General features: G+C 42.4%; 3 protein-coding genes across 4 annotated transcripts; 1 reads left to right on the top strand and 2 right to left on the bottom strand.

Annotated features, from left to right (window-relative positions):
• apof (apolipoprotein F) lies at positions 1-4,386 on the bottom strand. The gene is made up of 2 exons (XM_012824856.3): positions 4,005-4,386; positions 1-2,060 (listed from the first exon to the last, which is right to left on the bottom strand). Exon 2 carries the CDS (start codon positions 2,026-2,028, stop codon positions 664-666), a length of 1,365 nt encoding a protein of 454 aa, XP_012680310.1. The 5' UTR covers positions 2,029-2,060; positions 4,005-4,386; the 3' UTR covers positions 1-663.
• Positions 4,387-5,108: 722 nt separating this feature from the next.
• c1galt1b (core 1 synthase, glycoprotein-N-acetylgalactosamine 3-beta-galactosyltransferase, 1b) lies at positions 5,109-9,683 on the bottom strand. Of its 2 annotated transcripts, none has more exons than XM_012824877.3 (6): positions 9,552-9,683; positions 9,148-9,271; positions 9,037-9,061; positions 8,657-8,860; positions 7,452-8,116; positions 5,109-5,850 (listed from the first exon to the last, which is right to left on the bottom strand). In XM_012824877.3, the coding sequence occupies exons 4-6, from the start codon at positions 8,835-8,837 to the stop codon at positions 5,641-5,643; spliced, it is 1,056 nt and encodes a 351-aa protein (XP_012680331.1). In that variant the 5' UTR covers positions 8,838-8,860; positions 9,037-9,061; positions 9,148-9,271; positions 9,552-9,683; the 3' UTR covers positions 5,109-5,640. The 2 variants fall into 2 exon arrangements, with proteins under 2 accessions (XP_012680331.1, XP_031423930.1); XM_031568070.2 differs by lacking the exon at positions 9,552-9,683 and adding an exon at positions 9,385-9,522.
• A 6,153-nt stretch (positions 9,684-15,836) lies between these two features.
• On the top strand, positions 15,837-25,701 carry ahcy (adenosylhomocysteinase). Its single transcript, XM_012824876.3, has 10 exons — positions 15,837-15,982; positions 17,521-17,711; positions 20,004-20,079; positions 21,421-21,573; positions 22,558-22,670; positions 22,962-23,169; positions 23,365-23,452; positions 23,802-23,916; positions 24,219-24,413; positions 24,946-25,701. Exons 1-10 carry the CDS (start codon positions 15,955-15,957, stop codon positions 25,075-25,077), a joined length of 1,299 nt encoding a protein of 432 aa, XP_012680330.1. The 5' UTR covers positions 15,837-15,954; the 3' UTR covers positions 25,078-25,701.
• The last annotated feature ends 909 nt before the right edge of the window (positions 25,702-26,610 follow it).

Genomic DNA, 26,610 nt, shown 5'->3' with positions numbered 1-26,610 from the left:
GAAAGTTTGACATTTTATTGAGGTCCACAAGCATATGAATCAGACACCGAACCCAGTTCATAACAAGACCTCTTCACTCCGCACTCTTTGGAAAAGCACTTCATACAGGACTATCACTGTCATGCACCTAAACTCCAAGATAGCATATGTATAGAATACACATTTGTTTTCTTCTTCTGTTGACAAATGTAGCTTGTCTAAAATATCAGTGTTTAGTAACCATATATAAACATCAATTACAATATTTTATTGATGTAACAGGCAAAGAAAAAAGAAAGCAGCCCACAAGCAAATGTTACATTTATAATTATTTTGTTTGTCAGCGCATATTTTGTTTTGGGTTCAACATGAAGGGAAGCCCATTTCTTATGGTGTAATTATAGCAGACCTGACTTAGCTGCTTACTTTCTTTTAGAATGGACCAGGATGTAAAACAGGGGACATAAGACAAGAAACAAATACAAATTTTGCAAAGACATACAAAATACACACATATATATATAACCTACAACTGGTTGGGCAAAAGGATACTATAATTGTAGTACTATAGTAGTACTAGTAAATTATATACTAGCAATGATCAAAGACCAGTATATTATTGTCTGTAGTGTTTTGATGTATTATGTGTTTTTCAGGTTGTCATTGCACAAATGTCGCAATGTTTTACTGGATGGTAAGAATTCCATCCTCCCAGCTCTCCTGATTGACAAGCACATCTTGACCTTGACCTTGACCTTGGTTCATGTTGTTCAGCAGATACTTCACACTGGCTTTGACCCCAGTCTTCACACCTGCACCCAGGGCGTACCCTGCCACCCCTACCGTCCCTCCAGTGATGGCCATGAGGGCATCGGTGCCCAGATCCACAACACTCAGAATGGCCCTCTCCCGGGCGGTCTCTGTGCAGTTACGGGCGGCATAATACACCGCGGTGCCGAGGTTGTAGAGGGTGGAGACGGCGGGCACCCACTCCACCACCGCATACACCTGCTGCTCCTGCCGGCTCACACACTGCTGCGCTGCCCTGGCACCGCGGCGCACGCGCACAAGCCCAGGCCCCGACACACACTGCCTAAGCCAGCACTCCGCCCCGGGGTCTGCGTGAGAGGGGAGTACCCAGCTGCCTGTCCTCAGCACGGCCTGGTACAGCCCAGCCTCGGCGTCTCCGGACTGGGCCACGCCGGTGCACTTTGGCCCTATGAGCTGGCAGAGATGCTGGGCCTTGTGCAGATGCCCCTTTTTCCCCACTCTCTGGCCCAGGAGCTGAGCCCCCTGCACACGTAGCCACCCACCACAGCCCTCAGAGACTCCGTCAGCTGGAGCAGAGAACCTCAATGCAGTACCCACCCTTGCCAGCTGCTGGATGTTAAACATCAGGGCATTCAGGTGGTGCTCTGCCTGTGCCCCCTCATCGGTTGCAGTGGATTGTGGATTTGAGCCAAAATGGTGGGCATCAGTGTTGTCATGGAGGTCAGTGAAGTTTTCATGCACTGCACTGGATCCATTTGCATTCAGTGAGTAAGTATCTGTCGATGTCTCTGAGTTGTCATGGGAAGCTACGGAGGTGTCATCTGGGGAAATCGAGTGGTTAGGTGAAGTGTTTAAGTTGTTCACTGTGGGGAGGGCTGGGCTGTTCTGCAGCAGGTGTGTGAGTTGTCTGATGAGGGCGTGTGTGTCAGCGCGGCCCAGCACTTTGTAGAGAGCGTGTGTTAACGCTAGCGCCTCCTGTTGGCACCCTGCAGACAGCAGCAACGGCAGCTCAGCCAGGCCCAGCAGCTCCTGTGTGAGCAGACTGTCCCCATGCGGCAGCCGGCGCAGAGATGAGCAGCTGACGTTGCCATGGAGACGCACATGGCCATCCACCGAGGCAGACAGGCTGGATAGGAGCGACCGTGCATCCTGGGACGAGTGGCCTGGAGCCGATGCCAGCCTCAGGCTGTGAGGGCGAGGGCCAGAGAGGGTGTGGCCCACGGCACAGTCTGTCAGCAAAAGGATTAACAGCAGCCAGTGGAGATGGGAGCTCATCATTACTGCAAGCCAAATTTCACCTAAATGGAAGACTGCAATGACAAATAGAAACTGGTTAGTGTATTGTTAAGGGTGTGTGTGTGTGTGTGTGTGCATGGGCATGCATGTGTATGTGTGTTGTCTTGTGTTGTGTTGTGCAACCTGAGTATAATGCTAAATAGGTTGTAGTGGTGTACTTGTAATTTAATTGTGTTAAATAAATATGTTTCCAGGTGAACCATAATGATAGCATTAAATGTGTGATTTATTTCTCCTGTCTGCTAGAACTTTTCTCAAGAATGATGCAGAGATCGTTGTACAAATAATATGTTTCCTCATTAGAGGACAGCATGTTTGCCTAAGATCTGGCAAGACTGGGAGTCATTTCAAGCCCTTTGTTGATCCATAAATAGCAGATGGTGTTCTGAAGAAATGCTTAACATCTCTGTTGACTCATGGGCTGTATACATATTGTAGCATTGGTGGGTTATCAAAGAGGACATTTAGCGAGAGTCAGAGTCGGTTGACTGCAGGCCTTTTATTTTGAGAGCATACAGGCTGTGGTAAGCAAGAGGCAGGTGTAACTTTTATATAACAAAGACACATACATTGACATACCGGTATAACACTAACCTTACACAAGCATCAAACAGCAATAAACACAGACGAAGTGATAACAGGCACACGTGCTGACAGAGACGTGAGGTACATTCGAATTTGGAACAATTACACAGGATTAACTCAGTTCAATGCACATAGCTTGCCAGGAGCTCTCCACAATCTTTCCCTTGCGTAATGCGGAAGCTTCGCTAACTCCCTGCACGTTACAATATTATACTGTTATAAGCAGGATGGGATAATCCATGCTAAGAACACTAACATACACCACAACCATCACAGAGGTTACAGCAAGGCACCCTGGGAAATGACTGGAGACTGGGTCTGCTGGGGAGGATGCAACAATCAACTATGATTACCTGAAGGAAGCCAGTTACCATCCATATTTAAAAGTAAGGAAGTTTAAAAGCCTCTTTGAGGATTTTGGCTTTTAACGCTTTCAACAAGTTTACAGTATATTTGCCCCCTAGGCCCCTAAGGAAGACTGCTTTGCTGAAATCTTGGCATCTGCAGATGGAGAATATGAAAGGAACACTAGCAAGAGCTCTCTATCAGTATTGTGATTCTCCTTTTGGACCTCACCAAGCATTAAGGTTAACTGCCCTTGAAGGATCTGATGGCATACCTACTGCGGTCATCAAGACATGGATATGAAAGGATATTGGGATATTACCCAAAAGAGAATTGGCTGTTGCTCATATGGTAGTGAGGCAAAGTCCCCATAGAGCATGCGTGAGGCCCACAAATACTGGTGAATGATACATTAATTTAACTATCAAGAACTATTAAGAAAAGTAGTAGTAGTGGTAATGGTATGCATTGCTACTACTAAAAAGAGACTCAAACATTATTAGCACTAGTATTTGTTTGCACAACTTTTTTATTTATTTAAGCTGAGTAGAATGTTTGAGGTGTTGTTAAATTCGCTGAATGTGTATGTGGAAATATAGGTGGATCTCAGTTGTAGCACTCACACATACACATGGTACCAACACAGTTTTGGACTTTTTCTATACAAACTGACACTTTCTAATCAGTCACACATGAGAAGAATTATCCATAGTACATTCAGAAATTCTAAAATGAGTTTATAGTCATTGTGTAAATAGACGGGAGAAGCGTGACATGAATGTGACCACTGTGCTGCATTGAACAAAATCCAATATGTCACATGCAATAGCACTTCTGGTTAGGGGGTCTACACTACAAACACTACATTCCTCTTGCCACTGACATTAGAATTACATTCACCACTGTTCCCTTTTTGGATCACAGAAAAAGAAAATACATTTAATACACAACTCTAATACTAAAACTCTTCACTTGGAAACAAAATAAAATTCTCTGCAATTTCAATGAGAAATCATGTGCAATCTTACCTTAATGTTCTGCTAACAGTGTAGCTGCCTGGCAGATATATTCTTCCACTTGCTCTTTCACCCTTTTCTCTCGCCACTCAGCTGGACCACTACACTTCTTTATATCTTTATCCTTCAACTTTTCTTTATCCTCTATATGTGTGTGTGTGTGTTTGCTCTCTTGTCCTCGCCACCTCCCCTGTCCCAGCTGAGGTGCTGGTTGGGTGCAGGGGGGGAATATTGATTCACGTGGCACGGGTCACTGTCCTCTGATGCTGGAGTGTTTGTTTGCCCACGCTCTGCTCTGCCTCCCCTCTTTGCCTGTGCCGCCCTGCACTGACCCAAATACTCGCTTTCGTATCGCCCGGAGTTCATGAAAAGAGAGAGGGAGAGAGAGAGAGAAAAGAGACAAGAGAGTGAGCCCAAAAGAGGAGGAGGAAGGGAAGGGGGAGGGAAGAAAGGAAGAGAGTGTGAGTCTTCCCCGGGTGAAGAGTTGGAACAAAGCAAAGCTCCACTTGTTATCGTTAATGGGGCAGAGATGCACAGACAGATACAGCTGGTTGTGTTTACAACTCCAAACATCCCACAGTGATCCAGCTGCACATGTCAGGCAGGGAGTCCAGATACATTGAAGCGGGGAACTGCAAATATGTCAGCTGCACATGATTGCCCTATGCCTTGATGGTATATAAGGTTATTATTCTCTTGTCCAATTCTAATTATTCAGTCTTGCTATTCTTCAGCTGTCCAACACAATTGTCCAGTTGTTGCAACCAGCATTTAGGACATCTGTCAGATAAACAATAGCTGAAGCTTAAGTATTCACTCTTTCCTGTGTGTACTTGGGCTGTAAAATACTGAACCAGCTAGACTTCCCTCCCATAGTGCTTTGGTTGGGCTTCATGTCATCACGGTTGTTTGAGCTGCCCCTGGAAGGGATTACTAATGGACTAGAATTTACAATGATGACTGTAGACAATGGCTGTGTTTAAAATAATGACTGTAGACAGCTCCTAAAGCCCTGACACGACATGACTTTCCAATTAGCCTTCTATCTGGGCCAACTTCAAAATGGATACTAACGCACAACTGAGAGTGCACACAAACTTTGGAGCGGGTCGGAGAGGGGATTTGAATTGATTTAATTGTAAAAATTAAAATGACATAAAAACTTGTAAAACAGTCATTATCTGTTTGTCAATCCCTTTTATTCCCGTAGAAGACTTGCAAAGAGCACCGATACAATGCTATACACAAGTTAAGACACAATTAGACCTCTTCTCTTGATGCTGAAATGGGTAGGATTCATGCTGAACAGATGCATGTGCAGCTCTCTGAGCTTTAATCTTATACCTCAGCCAAAGGTTCAGCCCAATTCCCATCAACCCAAGTCACATTCATGATCAATCGGTATGAATATCATTTTTAATGTGTAACTAAACCCAAACCCATCAAAAAATAGATCGATCCCACACATGATTATTACCAAACGCCAAACCACACAGTCTCTGCCGTCATATTCCAGTGATTCTGGTAAATAAAAGATAAAATGTACTGGAAGAGTTATCAGATGGCTGACATTTGGCCTACAGTCTGTTACTTAATTACAAAATACAAAGAACAGCTTGTGTTTGTTGTGAACCTCCTTAAGGCAAATCTAGAGTTTCCCAGCCACAGCAGCATTGAGGAGTGAGGTTTTTTGGTATGCATCTGCTGGGGCGGGGGAGAACTCTTTGGGGGGTGGGGGCAGGTAGCGGTAACGGTAGCCATATGCCCGGAGATGATAGGTGTAATATTCCAAAAGGTACATCGTAGAGCCATCCACATAGTGGAAGGAAACGGCCAGATCTGAGCAACACTGTGCTCCCTAGAGAAAGAGAGAGAGAAAGAAAGGGTGATTAAAAGATTAATATACGCCACGTTTACAGCTTTTTTTTCTATTTGTATAAGTTCATTAAATTAAATGTGAAATTGCATCCACATTTAAGGAAACTGTTATAATGTAATTTGTCAAGAGGTACCCTACCTTTCATGCAACTGACATACAGATGTAATTATGGGAGTAAGTTTTTACAGAACAATGTTATTGCTTTAACATGTGCCTTTATTTTCCATAGTTCTTTTTAGTTCCTTATCCCTGTAGATTTTGTGTCTGTTTGGTATGTTTCTGTAGTATTTTCTGCTTTGTGCTTTTATATTGATTCTTTGTTATGTCTATGTATATTTTGCTACCCATCTTGACCAGGACCAAGGCAGAAGAGATATTGCATATCAATGGGATCTTCCTGGTTAAATAAAGAATAAATATATATATTTTTTTGTATGTATATCTATATATATGGGGAGCTTTTAACAATGTCTTACAACTAAGCTTATCTTGAGCTTCAATAGATGTGGGTAACTATGCAAGTCAACTGAAGAGTGCATTCCACACAGGACAATTTATGCAAAGAACAGGAACATTAAGATTATCATGGTGCTGTTCCTAGGGTCGCTTTCACACTTAGCCTGTCACACTTTTCCAGCCAGAGAGAGTGTGTGAGTGTGTCGCTCTGCCCAGAACCTAGAACCGGCTGAGGTCTAGTGGAGAATCTCAGCTGAGGGGTAAAAGACCCAGCAGATTGTCAACCAGGACAATAAGCGAGCCATGGGGAGCCGTGGGGATTTGATGTAAAACCTGGCAACAGCTACGGCTGGGCTGGATATCAGCACACCACTGTGCTTTCTTCTCACCAGACAGCTAGCTGATGTGTGGCGAGTCTACTGGTGAACAGTCCACCTAAAGCATTGTGGATCCACTGATATGACCACAGAGTAAACTGTGTGAGACAGTGCCATGTAAAAACAGCGTGTAAATAATATTAATAATATCAATTCAGATACAAATTAAAATATTAGGCTATATATTATGTACAATACACAGCTAATGGGGTCTCTCTGTGCTAATTCTCAATGTTGTTCTCTGTGCTAATTCTCAAATGTTGTCAATCCCTTGTAGTCTTGTTCTATAACATTTTAAAAGTTATATCTATTAGTTATGTCTCTTAAATGTTTATGTTTGTAGTTATCTTGTAGACTCTTGTTTTGATTACTGTGTGACATTGGAAGCATGTTTGACCTTAGGAAGCAACTCTAAACAGTATACTAGATTTGCATATTAGAAGCATTGCATGTTTTGATCCGCTGCTAATCTTTTATGACCATCCAACTAGTCTGCAGAAGACTGTGACAAGTGTGACCTGAAAAGAATGCACATGAAGAATGTGAGACCACTTCATGGATGTCAAAGATTCTTTCCAGACAACTGTGAAAAACTACCATCCCACAACACCATACCATCACTTCCATGTCAAATTGTGAACTGTACAATTACAGGGCAGTGAATCTCTAAATGGCACATCAACATGCCATTAAACACACTCACAGTGTGGTTGCAGCAGCAATTTCAAAGTATTTGTGCACACTCACCTCCACAATTGGATAGTAGCAGTAGTTCCAGTACCAGAAGCTCTTGGGGAACTTCCCCGTGAGGTGCTGGTCGGGGACAAACGGGTGGAAAGTCTCTCTGTGCAGCGTGTCTCTGGAATCCCCTGCCTGCACCCCCACCTTCTCCATGCACTGCCCCATGGCCAGGTCCTCCACGGACGAGGTGTGCGTGCAGACTTTGGTGCGGAAGCCCTCGACGAAGCGACGCAAGGCCTCCCTGCTTAGCACGTAGCCGGCCCCGCCGCTCATGTAGCCCTGCTTCACGTAAGGCTTGAACCGGCGGCCGAAGTAAATGGGCTCGTCGGGCGAGTGGTTGGCTAGTACCCAGCGCAAGTTGTCCACAACGACGTAGGTGTCATCGTCGGCTTTATAGAACCAATCTGCCTCGTTGCCGTGCTTCTCCAGCACGTAGTGGAAGGCGCGGATGGTCTTCCAGTAGAGCTGGTCGCGGCCTTCCTTGGTGCCCAAACCCACGGCGGGTAAGTCTGGGTCATCCACCGAGCTCATGAAGAGAAGGATGTTACAGTGGCGGCTCCACGTGTTCTTTACATGCCGTGCCTTCGTCTGCAGGTTAGCAGGACCAGTCATCACCCAACACAGAACACGCACATTTTTATACATAGAGTTGGCTACTGCCCCATCCTCTCCTGTAGTTGAGAGAGAGAAGGATCAACACAGAACAATAGAGACAGTGGTGATTGGTGTGGGTTTGTTCACAACTCAGAGTTGCTTTATTTCATCTTGTATACATCTTGTGTCAAAGTAACAGCCAGTAGGTTAATCGTACATAACATATTGTCTAAATATCAGCCTGTTGAAGTAATTCACTTTTACACATGATTCTTAAAGTTAAAAACAGAATCTGCTTTAGCTGACTTATTACAATTGATTACTCTCGATTACTTTTTGATTGGCAGACAAGAGGCGGTGCAAATTCAAACGACAACTAATCAAAGGCAACGCTCAAAATGTAAACACATACTGCCGAATGAATGGAGCCTATCTAGATGGCTAAAATATGCAAAGAAACCAAATGAATGTTATATTCTACATGTTAGCTTAATTCGGATGCAACCCCTTTGTAAACACCAACAGGCTTTTTATGGCCTGTGTCTTGTGTTCCGTATACGGAAGGGGAAGCACTGGTTCCTGGTTCCTGGTTACCAGGATACGGTTCACGCCCTCACCTGTATGATGGGGGTGATTGAGGTTGAAAAGTGCCGACCGATTTTTCAGCCAGTTTCGGTCCTCTGGCTGTCGTACGGATGCCTTGCGCTCAAACCACACCTGTTGAAGGAACACGTAGAGCGTGCACGTCCCTACCAGGAAGCCCACGGTGAAGGCACCCCTTGAACTCATAAACTTCATTCTTTCAGTCTACGTTATGGCCTCTGTAAAGAACAGAACAATAAAAAGGTGCAACCATCAACCATCGGCATTCTAATCGGATAAAGTTACCGACCCCATTGAAGAGCATCAGGACAATGTTTACATTGCAGCAATTTTTTTTTTTAGTAGTTAGAATTATAGCTATATATATTTAAATACCAAGAACTGCAGCACATACCTGTTCAGTCTGGAAAGCGCCTCACCTAAAATACAAGTAGTAGCCATTACATCATTTCAAAACTCTTAATATTCCATAGAATAATAAAAATGAAGAAGTAACATTACTTACGGTTAAACTTCATTTCGGAACGAGCTCGACTACATATGCTGGCTAGCCAGCTAGGACCCACGCATGACAGTTTTAGGCTAACGAGTCTTCCATGGCAGCAGCAGCAGAGGCACTGAACGTTTGACTATAGACAAGACAAAAATAAGAAGTGTACACAAATGACGTTAGTTATAAAAATGTATAGCCATACGTTGAGCAAGGTTAACTTAGTATATAACTAGTTAGCTACCTACCTACCAAAGTAACATTATGCTAGCTTTTATTGCTGGCTTGTTTCCATGATTCCTACTTGCGTTAACCAAGAACACATCTAGCTAGCAAGTCCAGCGTTACAATGCCTTCATGGACAATTCTTTAAGTTGAGCAACTCCATTATTATGGTGTAGCTAAGAAGGTAATTTCACCTGTATCGTGTACACTTCTCGTCACAAGAAGTTCCCTTCGAATACAGAGATGTTTCATCAGGAAATGCCTACACCATTTTTTACATCAAACATCGGCAAGCAAACACTGTATAAGTGCTAGTTGATTGGAAGGTACAACTGTCAGTTTTGTCTGTGAGCCCGCCTTTAAAAATTGTAGGATTTGATTGGTCTGTGGCTTTCCCAGCGCGTTTGACAACTCGGAAGTGCCGAGGTCACACCCATCTAATGAATAATTCACAGTGAAAAATTGCAGGGTTCTCAATCTGTCCTGAGGGTCATTCTACACAAGGGGGCAGAACAACGAATCTTTTGGAGACGCTGTGGAAACTTATTCTCCGAAATCAATCTGCGCTGTGGTACATTGTCTTGAGAGAAAACGGCCTAATGTGCAAAACACCTGCCAAGAATGCAGTGTTAACCTGCCGGACAACTTTCAAAGCTGCCTCTCTCCCACACTCCTCTACATTTAAATCACATATCACTTCAAGTTGTTCGTTGTGTTAGAATATGATCTGGCAGTCCCTCCAGTATTTTGCGATCTTATAAATGCGCAAATTGTTTTGTATGAACGGTATTTAAATGAGAAGACTAATGAAATGTTTATTCCCCCCCCCCCTCTATGTCAACCTGTGTGGATCAACTTTTAAATTATTTTTATTCAAACATCAACAAACAATCATCAAATATATCATTAATACAATTGCCCCAGTCAAGGAAAAGCTGATCTCCCCCAAGTTTGCAGCGCCATTGAGAAATGCAGTTTCTGTAAGAGCCCAGAAAAGAGAATGTAGGAAAGCAGAACGCAAATGGCGTAAATCAGGCCTCCACATTCACCACGACACATAAAGAAAACTTGCATAATTACAACCTTGTATTGAAAAATGCAAGACAATACTACTTCTCTAATATGATACAAAATAACTCAACAATGCCCGTGTTTTATTTTCAGTTGTTGATAGGATGATTACAGTGGCGGTTCTACATAAGGGGCACGTGGGGCACTGCCCCTCTATATATGTCTATGCACTGCCCCACCTAATCCAGATGGCGCTGTGGTGCAGAAAGCATCTGTGCTTTGTGGCAAAATAAATCAGTGTGCACAAAACACATTACCTTTTTATCCTGCTGAAATGACCTTAATAAAAATGTCTACATTTAAGACCATTGACCTTCTTACCATTCATTGTCTCCTAATTAAACGTATCTACCTGCTGTTCAGATCCTTTGCCTACTAAGCTTCTCAAACAGTGCTTCAATTATTTATCCAAAGATCTGCTATAAATGGTCAACTGTTCGATCTCATCTGGCATTTTCCTACAGGGTCTAAAAACTGCGGTTATTAAACCCCTATTAAAAAAAAGAGCAGATTCATCTGTACTAAATAACCACAGACCAATATCAAACCTACCATTTATAGGTGAGGTCATTGAGAAGGTTGTCTATCAGCAGCTTAGTAGCTTCCTCAATAGTAATGATCGCTTCGATATCTCTCAATCTGGATTTCGCCCAAACCACAGTACTGAGACGGTGCTAATTAAGGTGGTAAATGACATTCGCCTGAACTCTGACACTTGTAATATATCAGTTTTGGTTTTATTGGATCTAAGTGCTGCATTTGATACCGTCGACCATTCTATATTATTAGATAGACTAGAAAAATGGGTCGGACTATCTGATACGGTCCTTCACTGTTTTAGGTCATACCTGCAAGACAGAGATTATTTTGTTTCCATTGGCAACTTTGTCTCCCAGAAGGTTAACATGATGTGTGGAGTTCCTCAAGGATCAATCCTTGGCCTTCTCCTATTTAATCTTTACATGCTACCCTTAGAAAAACTTTTGCGAGACAACAATATTGACTACCATAACTATGCCGACGATACTCAAATTTACATTGCCCTCTCACCCGCTGACTATAGTCCGATTGATTCCCTATATCACTGTATCTCACTGATAAATGACTGGATGTCCCATAATTCACTGCAGCTAAACAAGGACAAAACAGAGGTAGTTGTTTTTGGTCCCAACAAAAACAAGAGAATTAAGGTCAGTGCCTATCTAAAAACCCTATCACTACAGACTACAAATCAGGCCAGAAGCGTGGGTGTTATATTAGATGGATGGATGAATACTGTCGGCGGGGAAAACGTATTTCCTAAAGAATCCGTGTTGAAACCGGATATCGTCACTTTACTCCGGTCTCTGGTTGGATAAAACTTTGTCACATGTCCTGAACAGAAATGGACAAGGACCTTTGATTTATTCTTTAGGAACCATGTCGATGCCTGACTTTTAATGTTGTGTCACGTTAACATTAATAGCGATTGAATTACACTTGTAATCGCTAGTGGTAAATAAACGTTAATAACTTGAATGACTGATTAAGGATATATGTTACACATCACAAACACACGTAATCGATGGGTTTTGGGGGAAATTAGGTAATTGGTTGGCTTAAATTGCAGTATCTTAGGCGAGCTAATTGACCTGGCTAGCTATAGCGGAATTAACAGTGCTAGCTTTGTGTTTGGTCATATAGCTCCGTAAAAGTTTGGTTAACAAGTCACTTGTGTGTTTAGTTGTATGACTTCGTAAAAGTTCGGTTAACAAGTCAATTGAGCATTAAGCCACCTGACTATAATGGGTCTATTCATATCAGCATGCTAACGTTAAACTTATTAGCAGCGAGGCTAGCTAGCTACTATGTGTTCCAATGGATTGTGTGTCTAAGCGTTAGCTTCAGTTAAGACCTACAATACTCTGCAACATTCGTGTACCACATGAACAACTAACCGAGTCAATGTAGACATATAAAAAGTTGTGTAGATAGCTTTATTCACATAAGCCGTATAACTTCACAAAAATAATAATAATTTAAAGAAAACCGATCGTTTGAATGTCAGGCGATTAACACAACTTCTCAACTAAAAAGTAAAGGTCCTAATCAAACCGAGTAAAGTGACGACTTCCGGTTTCAACACGGATTCTTTAGGAAATGCGTTTTCCCCGCCGACAGATACTTTATTATTCCCGAGGGAAATGTAGGTGCTGACTTACACTTTGAAAACCAGATTAATTTACTAACCAAGTCAGCATATCGCCACTTAAAAAGGATTAGAGGCCTTCTATCTAAACCAGACCTGGAAAAGCTTATCCATGCTTTTATCTCTAATAGACTAGATTACTGCAACGGGCTTTATACCGGGCTTCCTAAGAAAACCCTCCAAAAATTACAGCGTGTTCAAACTGCAGCTGCAAGGTTACTCACAAAACCAAAAAATACGACCACATCACACCAGTTCTCAGATCTTTGCACTGGCTTCCACTGTGCAAGAGAGTTGAATTTACAATTATTTTATTGGTCTACAAAACGCTAAATAGTTTGGGCCCAAAATACCTCCTAGATCTTCTTACTCCCTATCAACCATCAAGAACCCTTTCGTCTGGAAAGGGTCCGCTAACTTATAGACCTAAGACAAAACATGGTAAAGCATCATTCAAATATTTTGCTTCTTATTCCTGGAACAAACTCCCAGAAACAGATGTGCCCCAAGTGTTGCTACTTCTAAATCTAGGCTCAAAACGTTCTTGTTTTGTCAGGCTTATGAACACTGATTTGCTTCACTGATTTGCTTGCTACAGGAGTACCTGTCCAAACTGTGAGTTGTAGCACCTATATTCCATATGATTATGTTCTTCCAGTACACTTACTTTTTAATCTTTTATTTTTATGTTTATGTTTATCATCTTCTTTTTACTTGTTTCACTTTACTCTTATGTTTTATCATTTTATTTAATTTATTTATTTTATTTATTTTAATTCTTTATTGTCTTTCCTTTTATTGTATATGTAAAGCACATTGAGTTGCACATGTGCATGAAATGTGCTATATAAATAAAGTTGCCTTGCCTTGAAAGGTGCTACACAAATAAAGTTTATTATTATTATTATTATTAATAATAATAATTATTATTATAATAATAACACTCCTTGAGACCAGCGGTGCAGATGGGATTTTTGAACTGGGGGGGACGCTAACATCGCCTAATCAGCTGTGCAGAGTTATTAACTGATGATTGTCGCCTTACGTAGGGAGAGTGGTGGGGACGGATCAGGGTCACTATGAATCTGGGGGGGACATGTCCCCCCCCGTCCCCAGTGCTATCTGCGCCCCTGCTTGAGACATAATGTTTGCAAATGCAGATCCGTCTCTTTCAGTAAGAGAGTCAAGGCAAAACAGAACCCACAAATCCTACACAATATTGGGGGCAATTTGTGTGTGCGTGTCTCTCCCTTTCCTCGACTATGTGTGAGTCTGTCTGTTTTTTTCTGTAAGAGTAAGCCTATTTGAAAACATCTCTATTAAGATTTTAGACAACAAGTTGATCTATAACCTTACTTTGCCGTACACTATCCATTTTGCTCTGCCAATATAGATCTCAACCCTTGGATTATCTTCAGTTTTATGTATTTTATTATAATAATCTTGGATAACTTTCTGTTGGCTAATGTTGCCTAGTTTAAAATAAAAAGGATGAATAGTGAAAGTTTACTCAGCCAGTTGACTTCATTACCCATAGTGCTTTGTGGTGTACTAGATGAATGATTTTTTTTTATGTAAAAAGTCCTGCACTCCTGCCCCCTTCCTCTGTGGCTGAAACAAAGGTGTGTTTTACACTGAAGAAGAAAAAAAAAAACAGTCAGAGTGCAGTAATAAGAGTTTGGCGCAGTGGCAAAGAGGGGCGTCAGCAACAACTTCCAGTCAGAATTCGACAGCAGCTCACTGCTACAGCCTTGTGTGTGTGTGTGTTTGTGAGATAGAGAGAGAGAGAGAGAGAGAGAGAGAGAGAGAGAGAGAGAGAATGGATGGATGGATCCTGATGTAACAGTTACAGCTAAGACTGCAGAAGATATGAGGTACATCTCAGCATGTAATAACTGACAGGGGTCAGCTGAGGTCACTACACATCTTTTGTTACACAAACCCAGAAAAGCTTGTTTTGATTAATACACAGCAGACCTTAGTGCTGCTTACCATATCTACAAGATAGTGGTTCTTCTGAGGTAGCAAAGAAACTGAAAGTTTACCTCTATTGTAAACCTTTGAGCGGACAACCATGAACTGTATTCATGTTTAACGACTTGATGGTCTTCAGCAGATTGGTTTTGTGCAGTGTAGTGAATTCAGAATTGGTCTGTAAGAAATTCCATGTAATTTTGTAATTCAGTCTGCAAAATGAAAGTATCACAAATATGGGCTGCGGCAGCATTTACTACTGAACTGAATTAATTAGAGATGCTCTCTATCAAAGGTCTTAGAGTATATAGATCATTTAATATTTAAATTCTTTAATTCCATTCAACCAACATTGTCTGTCCTATGTTCACATTTTGTCACACAACAAATGAGGCATATCGATTTCCTCTGTAAGTTCCAGTGAGGTATTTAATTCCCATCAGCCAATGGGTGCCAAGGCTTCCCATTACATAAGCCAATCACACTTTAAGTTTTTATTTCTGTAGGCCTTCCCTGTCTAAGGGGCAAAAGGTCAGGTCAAACAGTCTAAGAAGTCTGAGAATAGTGGAAGAAAGATGGAGGGTTCACAGACTACACAACTCTCTCCAAAATAAAATTTCAGAATAGTTCACTGCACTGCACCTGTGATGTAAGGGGGTGGTGGTAGGGGGTTGGGAGGGAGGGGGTAGGGGTGTCAACAGACATCTAAAGTTTTCAAAAATCAGTCAATAAAACAAGAACCAAGGTAAACCTAATTTAAGTTTTCAGAGTCTAAATGAATCTTCTTTCTCTTGAACATTTGCTAATTCTTTTGGTCTGTGTGTGTGTGTTTGTGTGTGTGTGTGTGTGTGTGTGTGTGTGTGTGTGTGTGTGTGTGTGTGTGTGTGTGTGTGTGCGTGTGCTACTTCATGTGTATGTGTGTACACTACTTCACTCCATACTTACTTAAGCCAAATAATAAAAATGTCTCCAGCGAGATGCGAGTTGTAGACTCCAAAGCCTCCTCTGTTTATTTAATGGCAAATTGAAAAAAACCAAAAAGGTCTAGATATAACTTGTCCAAACCACTCTTGACAAAGCTCAAACTCTTCTGCACATACTCAGAACACTCCCACCTCCATGTCTCTACCCTCATTGGTCGTAGCATTCCGTGGCTTTCCACCCTCTTTCACGTAAGCCCGGTATACGTTCGGCCAATCAGAAGTGAGAGGTGTTGAATTGGCACCATATCTCATTAATATTTACATAAAGCTTTAGGCGCAGACTTAAATTCAAGTTCAACTCCTCTCCCCGTTCTTCTCCTCTCACGTCCCCAGACAGAACCTGCAACATATCCAGTCGGCCACATTCAGACCCAAACAATCATGTCTGAGAAATTACCCTTCAAAGTCGGTGAGTGTAATGCATTGTCATCTTATTTGTGCATTTATGTTTTCTTGCACAGATTACTGAAGGGACTAACGTGCTTTAAGGTAGTTAGCCGGGTAGACAGCAAGGTGTATGCAAGTGGACCAGATTGGTGTTCATGTTAGCAAGTGGCTAGATAGATTGCAAACCGTAATTATATGTTTCCAAATTAATGTTGCACGAAGTAAACGGTGGAAATTTGTAAGGCCAATTGAAGAGTCTTTATTAGTTCGTTTTCCCCCTAGCTACCACATGGCTGCTAAGCTAAGCCGGTGTTATAACAGAGCTAACTTAAGACAAAGCTAGCTAGCCAGCCACCAGTCTGAAGACCCTATAAACAGTTATGTCTCATCAGCGTATTGCATAGATTAAGTTGTTCATGCAGTGGTGTCTTTACCAACCCTAGTTGTATCACAATCATTAAATAATTAGCTGTAGTCAGGATATCAGTATGAGACTGATTGGCTTCGTGAATGATTTTATTCCGTAAACCGGCGATGGTAATGGTAGTTGTAGTTTTCTTGGGGACGCTTGTGTTGGAACAAAAACGGAAAAGTCTTGAGGGAAAATACATTACCCGTTATGCAGTTGCCCCGCCATTGACTGACGGACACACACAGTCGTACCCTTATGTGTTCTCAAGACTGGCACGTGGTGCGTTATTGTTAAACGACTGTCGAGCTTTGCAGTCCATAGTTGTGTCTTTGCAGTCCCTTTTGTGTAGATATTGATGTTACTGTTTACCATAGTTGATCAGTGATTTTCAGTTACGGTTTTGTTTACTGCCTCTTTCAAACTGCCTTTACACTTCCACTGGAAAAACATTTAATGAAACACATGTGAATGCGAGCTGAAAGTTGGACTTTGCTCCTGTTATCAAGGGGTAGTTCAGGCCGTGGTCAGAATTGATTTATTTATTTTTAATATCAAGTGAATCATCGACGTAAATTTCTATTAACCTATTCTTAAGGTTTCTGCAAAGAGAAACAAGAAAATACCAGAATCCCCCCTACACCCCACCCTATACATAAAAAAGTGTGCTAACGATGTCCTACTGGTCAGCCAGTCAGGTGCGGTTAAGTGCGGTTGTATTTGTGCACAGACCACATCTGACTGGCGCGAAGGGTGGGGCTTATGAGACATTTCAGGCCTGCGGTTTTGAATTGCAGCTGCAGGATTCACAGGATTCCAGTGTAGTAGAAATGGCAAATAAGATACTGACACCCTGGAGTTCAACGACAGCTGTCTTTGGAGACCCTAACATCAAGGATGTATAGCCTGCTCTGTACACACCCTCCATCGCTATGTGTGCACTTTTAACTTGCACCCACATTACCCATTTTCGCACCACTACCTTCATATACATAGAGAGCAAAGTAGGTCAGTTCAAAAACCTCTTATCAGCTATTTTAACAGTGGAGCTTTTGGACACTTGCTTAGTGCAGAGCGCTGTTTGATCAAAGTCCCTTTTAATTTGGAATAGAATGGAGTTGCATCATTACATTGTTTCTCTTTCTTCTCAGCTGACATCAGCCTGGCCGAGTGGGGCCGCAAGGCTATCGAGATTGCAGAGAATGAGATGCCGGGCCTGATGAAGATGAGGGAGATGTACGGCAAGACCAAGCCTCTGAAGGGGGCCCGCATCGCTGGCTGCCTGCACATGACCTTGCAGACAGCCGTCCTCATCGAGACCCTGACTGCGATGGGGGCCGAGGTGAGTGCAGGTGGAGACGGACGTGAGGCCATAGGCTCTCTTCACTGCTACGTTTAAAGGTTGCATCACCGCATTAATACAAGGTGCCTGCTCTCATGTGTGTGCACACTCAAGGAAGACCCTAAGTGCAGCACTCTGTCAACGCATGGACTCTTTACGGATATCGGAGAATTTCTGTATGTAATATAACTTAAATCTTTGACCAATGCGTTCTGGAGATGTGGATCATTTAGGTGGTTACATGTTGGAAGGCAACAGGGCCCCAATCCTGCAGACTCTGCACTTGTCAATGTTTTATTATTATTATTATTATTATTATTAATAATTATTTGATTTATATCAGGGACATGTACGAAATACATTCATGTCTGTTATGGTAACTTACAACTCTTAGTGTTTTCCTGAAGTTGAATGACACTACAGCAAAAGGTATACAAGATTTGTTAAAGTTAAAAGATTATTAACATAATTGCTGCATCAGTCATACAGTTGGTCAGGTAATGGACAGTGAGTAGTCATCAACCTCACATCATCTTTTAAACCCAAGACCACAGAAAAAAAAGATATACCACATTATAATGCCTTAGCATCTCGTGTAATTGGCTATTACTTTACAAAATGAAGCCTCTTTAACCAGATTGGTTAACAGCCTCTTGCCAGAAACCCTTCTTACTGGAAGTCCATACCCCATTTCTTCCCAGAATCTGTCCATCATAATCATCATCATCATCATAATGTTACCAACATTCCCAAATTGTGAAGTAACTAAAACCAATAAGTTCCCCCTTTTTGGTAAACATACATTTGGAAAAAATGTAGAAACATTTGACAGGAAAAGGTGTGTTCCCCAAATTGAATCTGGTCACACCATCATCCAGAGGACCTTTCCTGAAGTAACGCTACAGCCCTTTCTACCCCTGCTTCCTTCTACAGAGGGAGAGCCATGCACAATCCCTGTTAGACAATTCATGTTACACATGACAAACAGGAAAGTTCCACAACAATTTAAAAAAACGATTTTTCATCTGCAGTCCTTGGGCAGGTGATATACATGCACCCATTCAGGGTTTTGGTCTGAAAAAAATAAAATGATCCTGAATATATTGTAAAACTGTTAACATGATTGCCATAGACTGACCACCTAAGATTTGGCTATGCTTCACCATTTCTCTGAAATTATGTATGTATGTGAAACTTTGTATCCGTGTGGAAAGTCACAAGGTGACAGTGTGGACATTGACAGATATCAGGAGGTCACAACCTCTCCAAGGGGAATTTCAGCACAGTGCAGATGATTACTCAACATGTGGTCAATCTTCAATCAGGCCAACCAAACCTTCTGGCTGCTGTTTCACTACCTCTTTGCTCTTCATTTTAAGAGCTCAGGCCAGCTTTGCCTCCCTCTCTCTCTCCCTCCCTGAAGAAAGGAGTCCTTAATGTTGACCAGATCAGCTCTCTGGCAGCAGGTGTGCGTAAGCTCTCTCAATCCCCTGGAGATTGGCTTCTTTAAACTCTTATAGCCATGGATAGATCAGTAGCTATGGTTACATGTGTGCTTACACTATCATTTTAGTGATCAGAATTACCAGGTGGGCTCCTGGCACAGCTCACATTGATGTGACTCATGTGAGTGTATGAAATTGAAATTTATTTTTACAGCGCACCACAGATTATGTTGGATTCCTTTTTTACCAATGCAACTCCCGAGACACGGCTGCTGTTGAGAGCACAACCACTGATAACAAGGAAAATGTATTACAGATAGGTGCCCAGTCAGCGAAGGAATGAAAGAAAAAACAACAAAAAAAAAAGCGCGTAAGGAGCTAAAGCACAGGGATGCCATCTCATGAGCTCGCAGGAAGTGGTCATTAAACTGCGCTCAGTTTGCTAGCTGATCTACGAAAGCTGCTGTGAACACGGGAACCTCTTTCCCACTTCTGTGATGAGATGTACCCGGAGGCATTGGAACCAGAGTATTATGAACAGTACAGCAGCATTATGAGCAGTACAGCATTATGAGCAGTACAGCATTATGAACAGTACAGCATTATTACAGCAGTATTATGAACAGTACAGCATTATTACAGCAGTATTACGAACAGTACAGCAGTATATCAGCAGTATTATGAACAGTACAGCAGTATTATGAAGGCAGCACAAGCTAAATGTCACCATAAAACTGTATGGAGGTGGGAATGGACCTGACTGAGTGTTCTATTGAGATGGACAACTGTGTCTGACTTGACAATCTCTCTTTCTCTTTCCCAAAACCCACCCACAAACAACTCTCAGGTCCAGTGGTCCAGCTGCAACATCTTCTCCACACAAGATCACGCTGCCTCTGCCATTGCCAAATCTGGCGTTCCAGGTACCCAATCCTGTTCTCATACTGCAGTAGATCCTCTCAAATCACATATGAAGTCACATGGTGCTAGTGCAGTGGTTAAATTAATTGTGCTTCATACCGGGAATGGGGACTGTATTCCACATGGAGTTAACAGATAAGAAAACATGCAGACTCTGAAACAATTAGCAGAGCTTCATTGCATATAGGCACAAGAGACATGTTTAGGGTTGGCCATCTCCAGCTTATGCTTTTCTGGAGAGTTCCTCAGAGTGGACGTATGCTGCGATGAAGCCTTGGCAATTGTGCATGAGGTGCATGTATGTTTTCTCTTTAGTCTAATCTTCATAGCCAACACCCAAATGTCATCAGCGTATATTTGACCTCAGTTTCCATACTTTCCTCTCTCATAATTAAAGGGAAAGGGACACTTGTTAGTGGATGTGTCCATTAGCGATAAAGTGGCTCACCACTTGATGGTCTCCTATCCTTGGTCTGTTCATCTCTCTGGCCTCATGTGTGGGGTGGGGGCTGGGGGGAGAGAAACACAGATAACCGGAGGTTAATGTCATTAGGAGTATGGTATGATGGGCTGTGTACTTTTGAACCTGCTGCTCTGGTCACCACAATATGATAACAACCTCAGAAATGAAATGTGGGGATAGAGTGAATATATGGGAGGGAGAGAGAGAGAGGAAATCCACTGAGACCCTGTGTGTTTGAATGAACACGCCTGTAGGGAGTTTTAATTTCCGCTCCAGCCCTTTATAGTCTGCCCGCCATCATGGCAACCGGCCTGTCCTGAAGGCAGATGAGAGATTCTCTCCTTATGCTGCTGGATAAGAGTTTGCTCTGACTTTCTCGCCATAAACCAAAATATGATGCAAGGCTGATCCCCACGGCTGAAAATGGTTGCCCGATTCCTGTGTGTGTGTGGGGGGGGCTAAATTGACCTATTCCCAGTCTTTCATAAAGTTTGCGTTGTGGGTCAACATGTGCAATAAATGATTAACCCATACACAGACTGTAGTACTATCAGATGGATAAGCTGGAGGAGAATTGAGGTTGAGATATTTTAATGTGTATATAGTATGGGCAACTTAAGCCTGTCTTGTGCAATGTTCATATACAAATTATAACATGTCAGAAATTATGTCTCTCCCATTGTACTGCCTTCAACACTGTGTTGTTACACACATACTATGACGCACATACTAATGTAGACTGATGTAACAAGACGTGATGTATTGATCATAATGAACATATCCTGATGAGGTATTTGTAGAATAGTGAATAGTCTTTTCTGTTCTATGCATTACAGTATATCTAATGTGTCTACCTGGTGGTTTGTGCTCTTGATGATAGTGTACGCGTGGAAGGGTGAGACCGATGAGGAATATGTGTGGTGCATTGAGCAGACCATCTACTTCAAAGACGGACAGCCCCTCAACATGATCCTTGACGACGGAGGAGACCTGACCAACCTGGTGCACAAGAAGTACCCCAAACTGCTCTCAGGTTGGTTGTAGGAACCACCCCAATGAAATAAGAAATACTGTAAAGTATATCATGTGTGAGCCACATTCAGCAAGTCACTGTGACTGTAGCATACATACGAGTACACCAGTTGAGTTGTAACAGTTCCATCACAGGGAAAGGGCCTGCCCTAATCTGTCATTCGGAGTGCGCAAGTGTGTGGGTGTCTAAGGCACAGTACAAATATTTGCCAGCAGACCTTTTACCTTCTTTTTTTTTTTTTTTTGGGCTGTCTGCCTCGTAAATCCTCAAATCCAAAGGTGTGGGTGTGTTCATGCGTCATGGTGAAAGGGCAGGCTGCTTCCCTGCTAAAATGAACCTGTATAAGCAGGAGTGTAGCTGCTAATATGAACCTGTATAAGCAGGAGTGTAGCTGCTGACTCCACTGACTGACATTAAACCCTTTCACCCAGTTGCACCTGAACACCGCAGGCTCTGACTGCATTTCAACCCTTCAAGCTTCTTTTCGAGTTCTAGTGAACGGCACATGAAGGCTTGTCTATTGTGTAGCTAGATTGAGGCTGTACTTCAAGTTCTTCTGGGCTCACAAGGCCTCGTCACCTTAGCTGTTATTAAAGCCATGACCGGACCTGTCCCAGAGTGCCATTGGCACGTAATGATGCAACACCACCCCTGGATTTAAAAAAAAAAAAAAACACATTGCTTCCCTTACTTCTCCCTAACTAATCCAACCTAAAGCTAAGGATATTTTTATACAATGCCTTTTGCACAAAGCGGGAAACCTTGATAACAATATTCTTATTAATACTACAAGATATTTTTATTTCAGTGGGGGAATGCAAGTTCGTAGGCCAGTGTCATTTATATATGATGATGATCTCGAAAGAGACCAGAAACAATTCCTGTAGCTTTGAAGTCCCCTTTACTTTACTAACCTCGGGCCAGCTTGACCTTTAACCTCTGGCCAGCTTGACCTCAGTAACCTCTGGCTTACATTTCCTCTAGGGATCAAGGGTGTGTCTGAAGAGACCACAACTGGCGTGCATAACCTTTACAAGATGATGAAGAAGGGAGAACTGAAAATACCAGCCATCAACGTCAACGACTCCGTCACCAAGGTAACGTCCCCCCCCCCCCCCCCCCTTATTAGGACTGGAACGACATTTCTTTCTTTCTTTTTAACCAGTATAATTAACCTTTCTGTATCTATTTTGAGATGAAGTAGTATGCCATGGTAAAGGGGGGCCTCTGATTAGAGTCAAGGACAGCTGGTCTGTATAGAATGAGCAGGTGATCTGGCCACTGCGTGCGAACCACTGGCACAAAGAATTGTCCTGTCAACTGAAATGAAGGAAAACTCTCAACTTGCTTCTCTCTCTCTCACCCTTTCTCCCACTCCCTCTCTGCAGAGTAAGTTCGATAACCTGTACGGCTGCAGGGAGTCTCTGATTGATGGCATCAAGCGTGCCACTGACGTCATGATCGCTGGGAAAATTGCGGTGGTGGCCGGCTACGGAGACGTTGGCAAGGGGTGCGTGCAAGCTCTGCGTGGATTCGGTGCCAGGGTCATCGTCACGGAGATTGACCCCATCAATGCCCTGCAGGCCTCCATGGAGGGTGGGTGTCCTCTACAAAAGCAATGTTTAACATACAAGTGCAATGTAAATATTTGGTGTAGTATATATTTAATATAATTGTTTATATTTGAATGCAGTTTATATTGTATTTATGTATTTTATATAGTAGGTAAATAAGCTGAGTGAGACCAAGAGCAGCAGAAAAAGTGTGTGTTTTGATTTTGTGTGTGTGAAGGCTATGAGGTGACCACCATGGACGAGGCATGTAAGGAGGGAAATCTCTTCGTGACGACCACTGGCTGTTCGGACATCATCATGGGCAGGTGTGTATCTTGGCAACACAGGATCATGTGTACAGCTGTATTAAATCAGAACTGTGGCCTTACCTGTTCTCCCCACAGATTTATAGACAATCTGACTTTGTCTAGGGTTTTCTGTCCTTTTGTGTTCCTTACGTAGTAAAGATCTACTTGCTTTTAAATGTAATTTTTTTTAATCGAAGTCCATGCTGTATCAGGAAAAATTATCCTAAGTTTGCTCTAAAAGCAATAGTGCGATGCTTACTAGCTGATTAGTATTGATCAGATCATGGTTCAGTATTGAACCAAACCTCTGGAAAGAAACCATAGGCTTCATCATAAGGTGTTTGTTTGTTTGTCTTGTCTTGTGCAGACATTTTGAACAGATGAAGGATGACTCTATTGTATGCAACATTGGCCACTTTGACTGTGAGATTGATGTGGCTTGGCTCAATGACAACGCTGAGAAAGTCAACATCAAAGCTCAGGTAATCAGCATATTTAGAGTAATGACGTCTGTAAAACCAAAGGATGTTAAACAGTGTTTTTTGTGTTATTATTATTATTATTTATTTGTATTATTATTATTATTATTGCTTCAGATCATGCTAAATCTACCTCTATTTAGTCCTCCTCTGACTTGCAGCTAAAGTGGCTGCAAACTAAAACCATTATTATGACCCATTCCGATGGTCCCTTCATTCCCTTAATGCTGTGAACTCGATAAGTCGTGGTGGTTGAGAGCCGTAAAAAAAAAAAAAAGTATAACTCACATGGGTCCTCTTGTCAGGTGGACCGCTACCTCATGAAGAATGGCCGCCACATCATCATCCTGGCTGAGGGTCGATTGGTCAACCTGGGCTGCGCTATGGGCCACCCCAGCTTTGTCATGAGCAACTCCTTCACCAATCAGGTGCTGGCTCAGATTGAGCTCTGGACCAACACCAGCAAATACCCCTTGGGCGTTTACTTCCTGCCAAAGAGGGTGAGCTTCCCTGTCACATTTCAACGGTCTCAGATCTCAACAATCAGGCTTCTTTGGTGTTAAACTGCCATGTCCTTATAATGATCTACCGGAGGAATGGCAGCTATCTAATGTTCCAGGCTACACACACACACTGCCTATTGCATCAGACTTTTCCTTTTACTATTTACCTTCCATTTCAGTTTACTTATTGAATGTATTGACTGTTACCTATGCTTGTCCATACCACAGCTTACCATGTCCATACCATGTTTATGGAATTAACAGGAGAACTTGCTTTGTTTATAATAAGGCTTTGATATCAGCAGGAGTTTGTTTTGGCTGAGATTTCACTAGAGCGTTTTTGTGCTTTACTCAATTCTTTCCTCCCAGAGCTGAGTGTTTCTCTACATTGTAGCAATCTGTAGAGGCCGTGCCAAGTTGATGAGACTAATCAGCCAGAAATAAAGGCACATGTCTAAACATGGTTTAATGTTGATAGTTTGGGTATGTGAAACCATTTATTTATTTGTTTCTTTGTTCTTGCTCACAGCTTGACGAGCAAGTCGCTGCCGCCCACCTGGATAAATTGGGAGTGAAACTGACCAAGCTGTCGGAGACGCAGGCCAGCTACCTGGGTCTGCCCAAAGAGGGTCCCTTCAAGCCGGACCACTACCGCTACTGAGCCCCAGAGCCTGGAGGCTGGCTAGACATCCCACAGGGGAAGGGGGAGAGGGAAGGGGTAGGGACAGAGTGTGTGTGTGTGTGTGTGTGTGTGTGTGTGTGTGTGTGTGGTTGAGTCTAACTGTATGTTGCTCGTCAGCGCCCTCCTCTGGCAACCTGCTGTGATTTCTGCTGGTACCACAGAAAACAGCCCCCCCCCAATCATGTCCGAGAAGTTTTGTAACGTTAACCTTTTACCGAGAAAACAAAGAAAATGGCATTCCCTGTTTCGTTTAAATTTTGGGATGAAAATAGATCATTTAAATTATGGAGTTGAGCCTGTAATCTGTACACACACAGCCTCAGGTGAGCATTACAGTGACCCCTATGGCTAACTGTGGCCAGCATTTTGACTGAAAGAACCATTCCAGAAACCTTTCAAGTCCTATTGACATCACCTTGTCTTAATATCAGAGATTCATGGCCTAAGAAAAGTTCCTCAATGTAACGGTTTCTGTCAATCATTTCTTCTTCTATGGTCTTGGCTGAGATGAGTGCCGCTGTTGATTGCAGCAGAATTTAACCCTGTGTGTCATTTGCATATTGTGTGATTTTTATTCACTCATTAAAAGACACATGGAATGGAGATCTGGTGTTGCGTCCTGCTTGTTCAAAATCGATTTTAAAATGCTGTGTGTTGTCTAATGTTAGGTGAGTGATCACCATAGGCAAATATGTTCACTTCATTGCTCTGAAATGATGTCTGTTCCAACTTCCCACCTAACCAATGTGTAGCAGGTAAATGGTGATGTCATTGGCTCAAAAGAGCGTTTTAAAACTGTAATCACTCCAGATGTTGATTGGATTCAGTAACTGCCGTCACCATACCCTTGAGCTATAGATAGATCCCTTGTCTGCAGAACTAACTAGACTATTTAACTGCAATTGCAGCTAGCACCTATTTGCAACCCAGACAGGCTTTCTACAGGAAATATGTATATTTATAAAAAAAAAAATGTAAGTTATAGTAACCAGATCTGGTAATGATTGAGATTTGACTTATTGCAAACATTTGGTTAGTCCATATGCAAGCTAGATGTCAAAGGTGCATGATGTACTTCTTTTTTTTGTTTGTCTCAAACTAAAAATACTTCTGTATTCAGAGTAATGGTTATTCTAAGGCATTATGAGGTTTCCTGTGTATTCTAATTGTCTGGCCTTTCATTGTTCGTGTTTCTCTGACCCTGCAAAAAATGAATTACATATGAGAACACCTGAAGCAAAGAAGGGTGCATAACATACATATAAGTACTAGTTTCCCTGTCCCCTCAGAAATCCATTGTTATTGAGGATATATTTAGAGAAAAAGTACACATCTAGACTGATCAGATGGTGTATGGTCAAGGGCCTGAGCCATATATATACACCCATATATATGTCTATGCCTGAGCCCCTCACAAAGCCTGGTCCTCAGGAACTATCACAGGGTAGACAGCACCCCCTGGAGACAGGGAGGGAAACACTCAACATTGAAGCGATCCATGCATGAAGGAGC

This window comes from Clupea harengus, chromosome 5 (assembly GCF_900700415.2).
Source record: "Clupea harengus chromosome 5, Ch_v2.0.2, whole genome shotgun sequence".
Taxonomy (NCBI): Eukaryota; Metazoa; Chordata; class Actinopteri; order Clupeiformes; family Clupeidae; genus Clupea; species Clupea harengus.
Note: the sequence above shows the minus strand (reverse complement) of the source record. Positions and strands in the feature narration are given on the sequence as shown.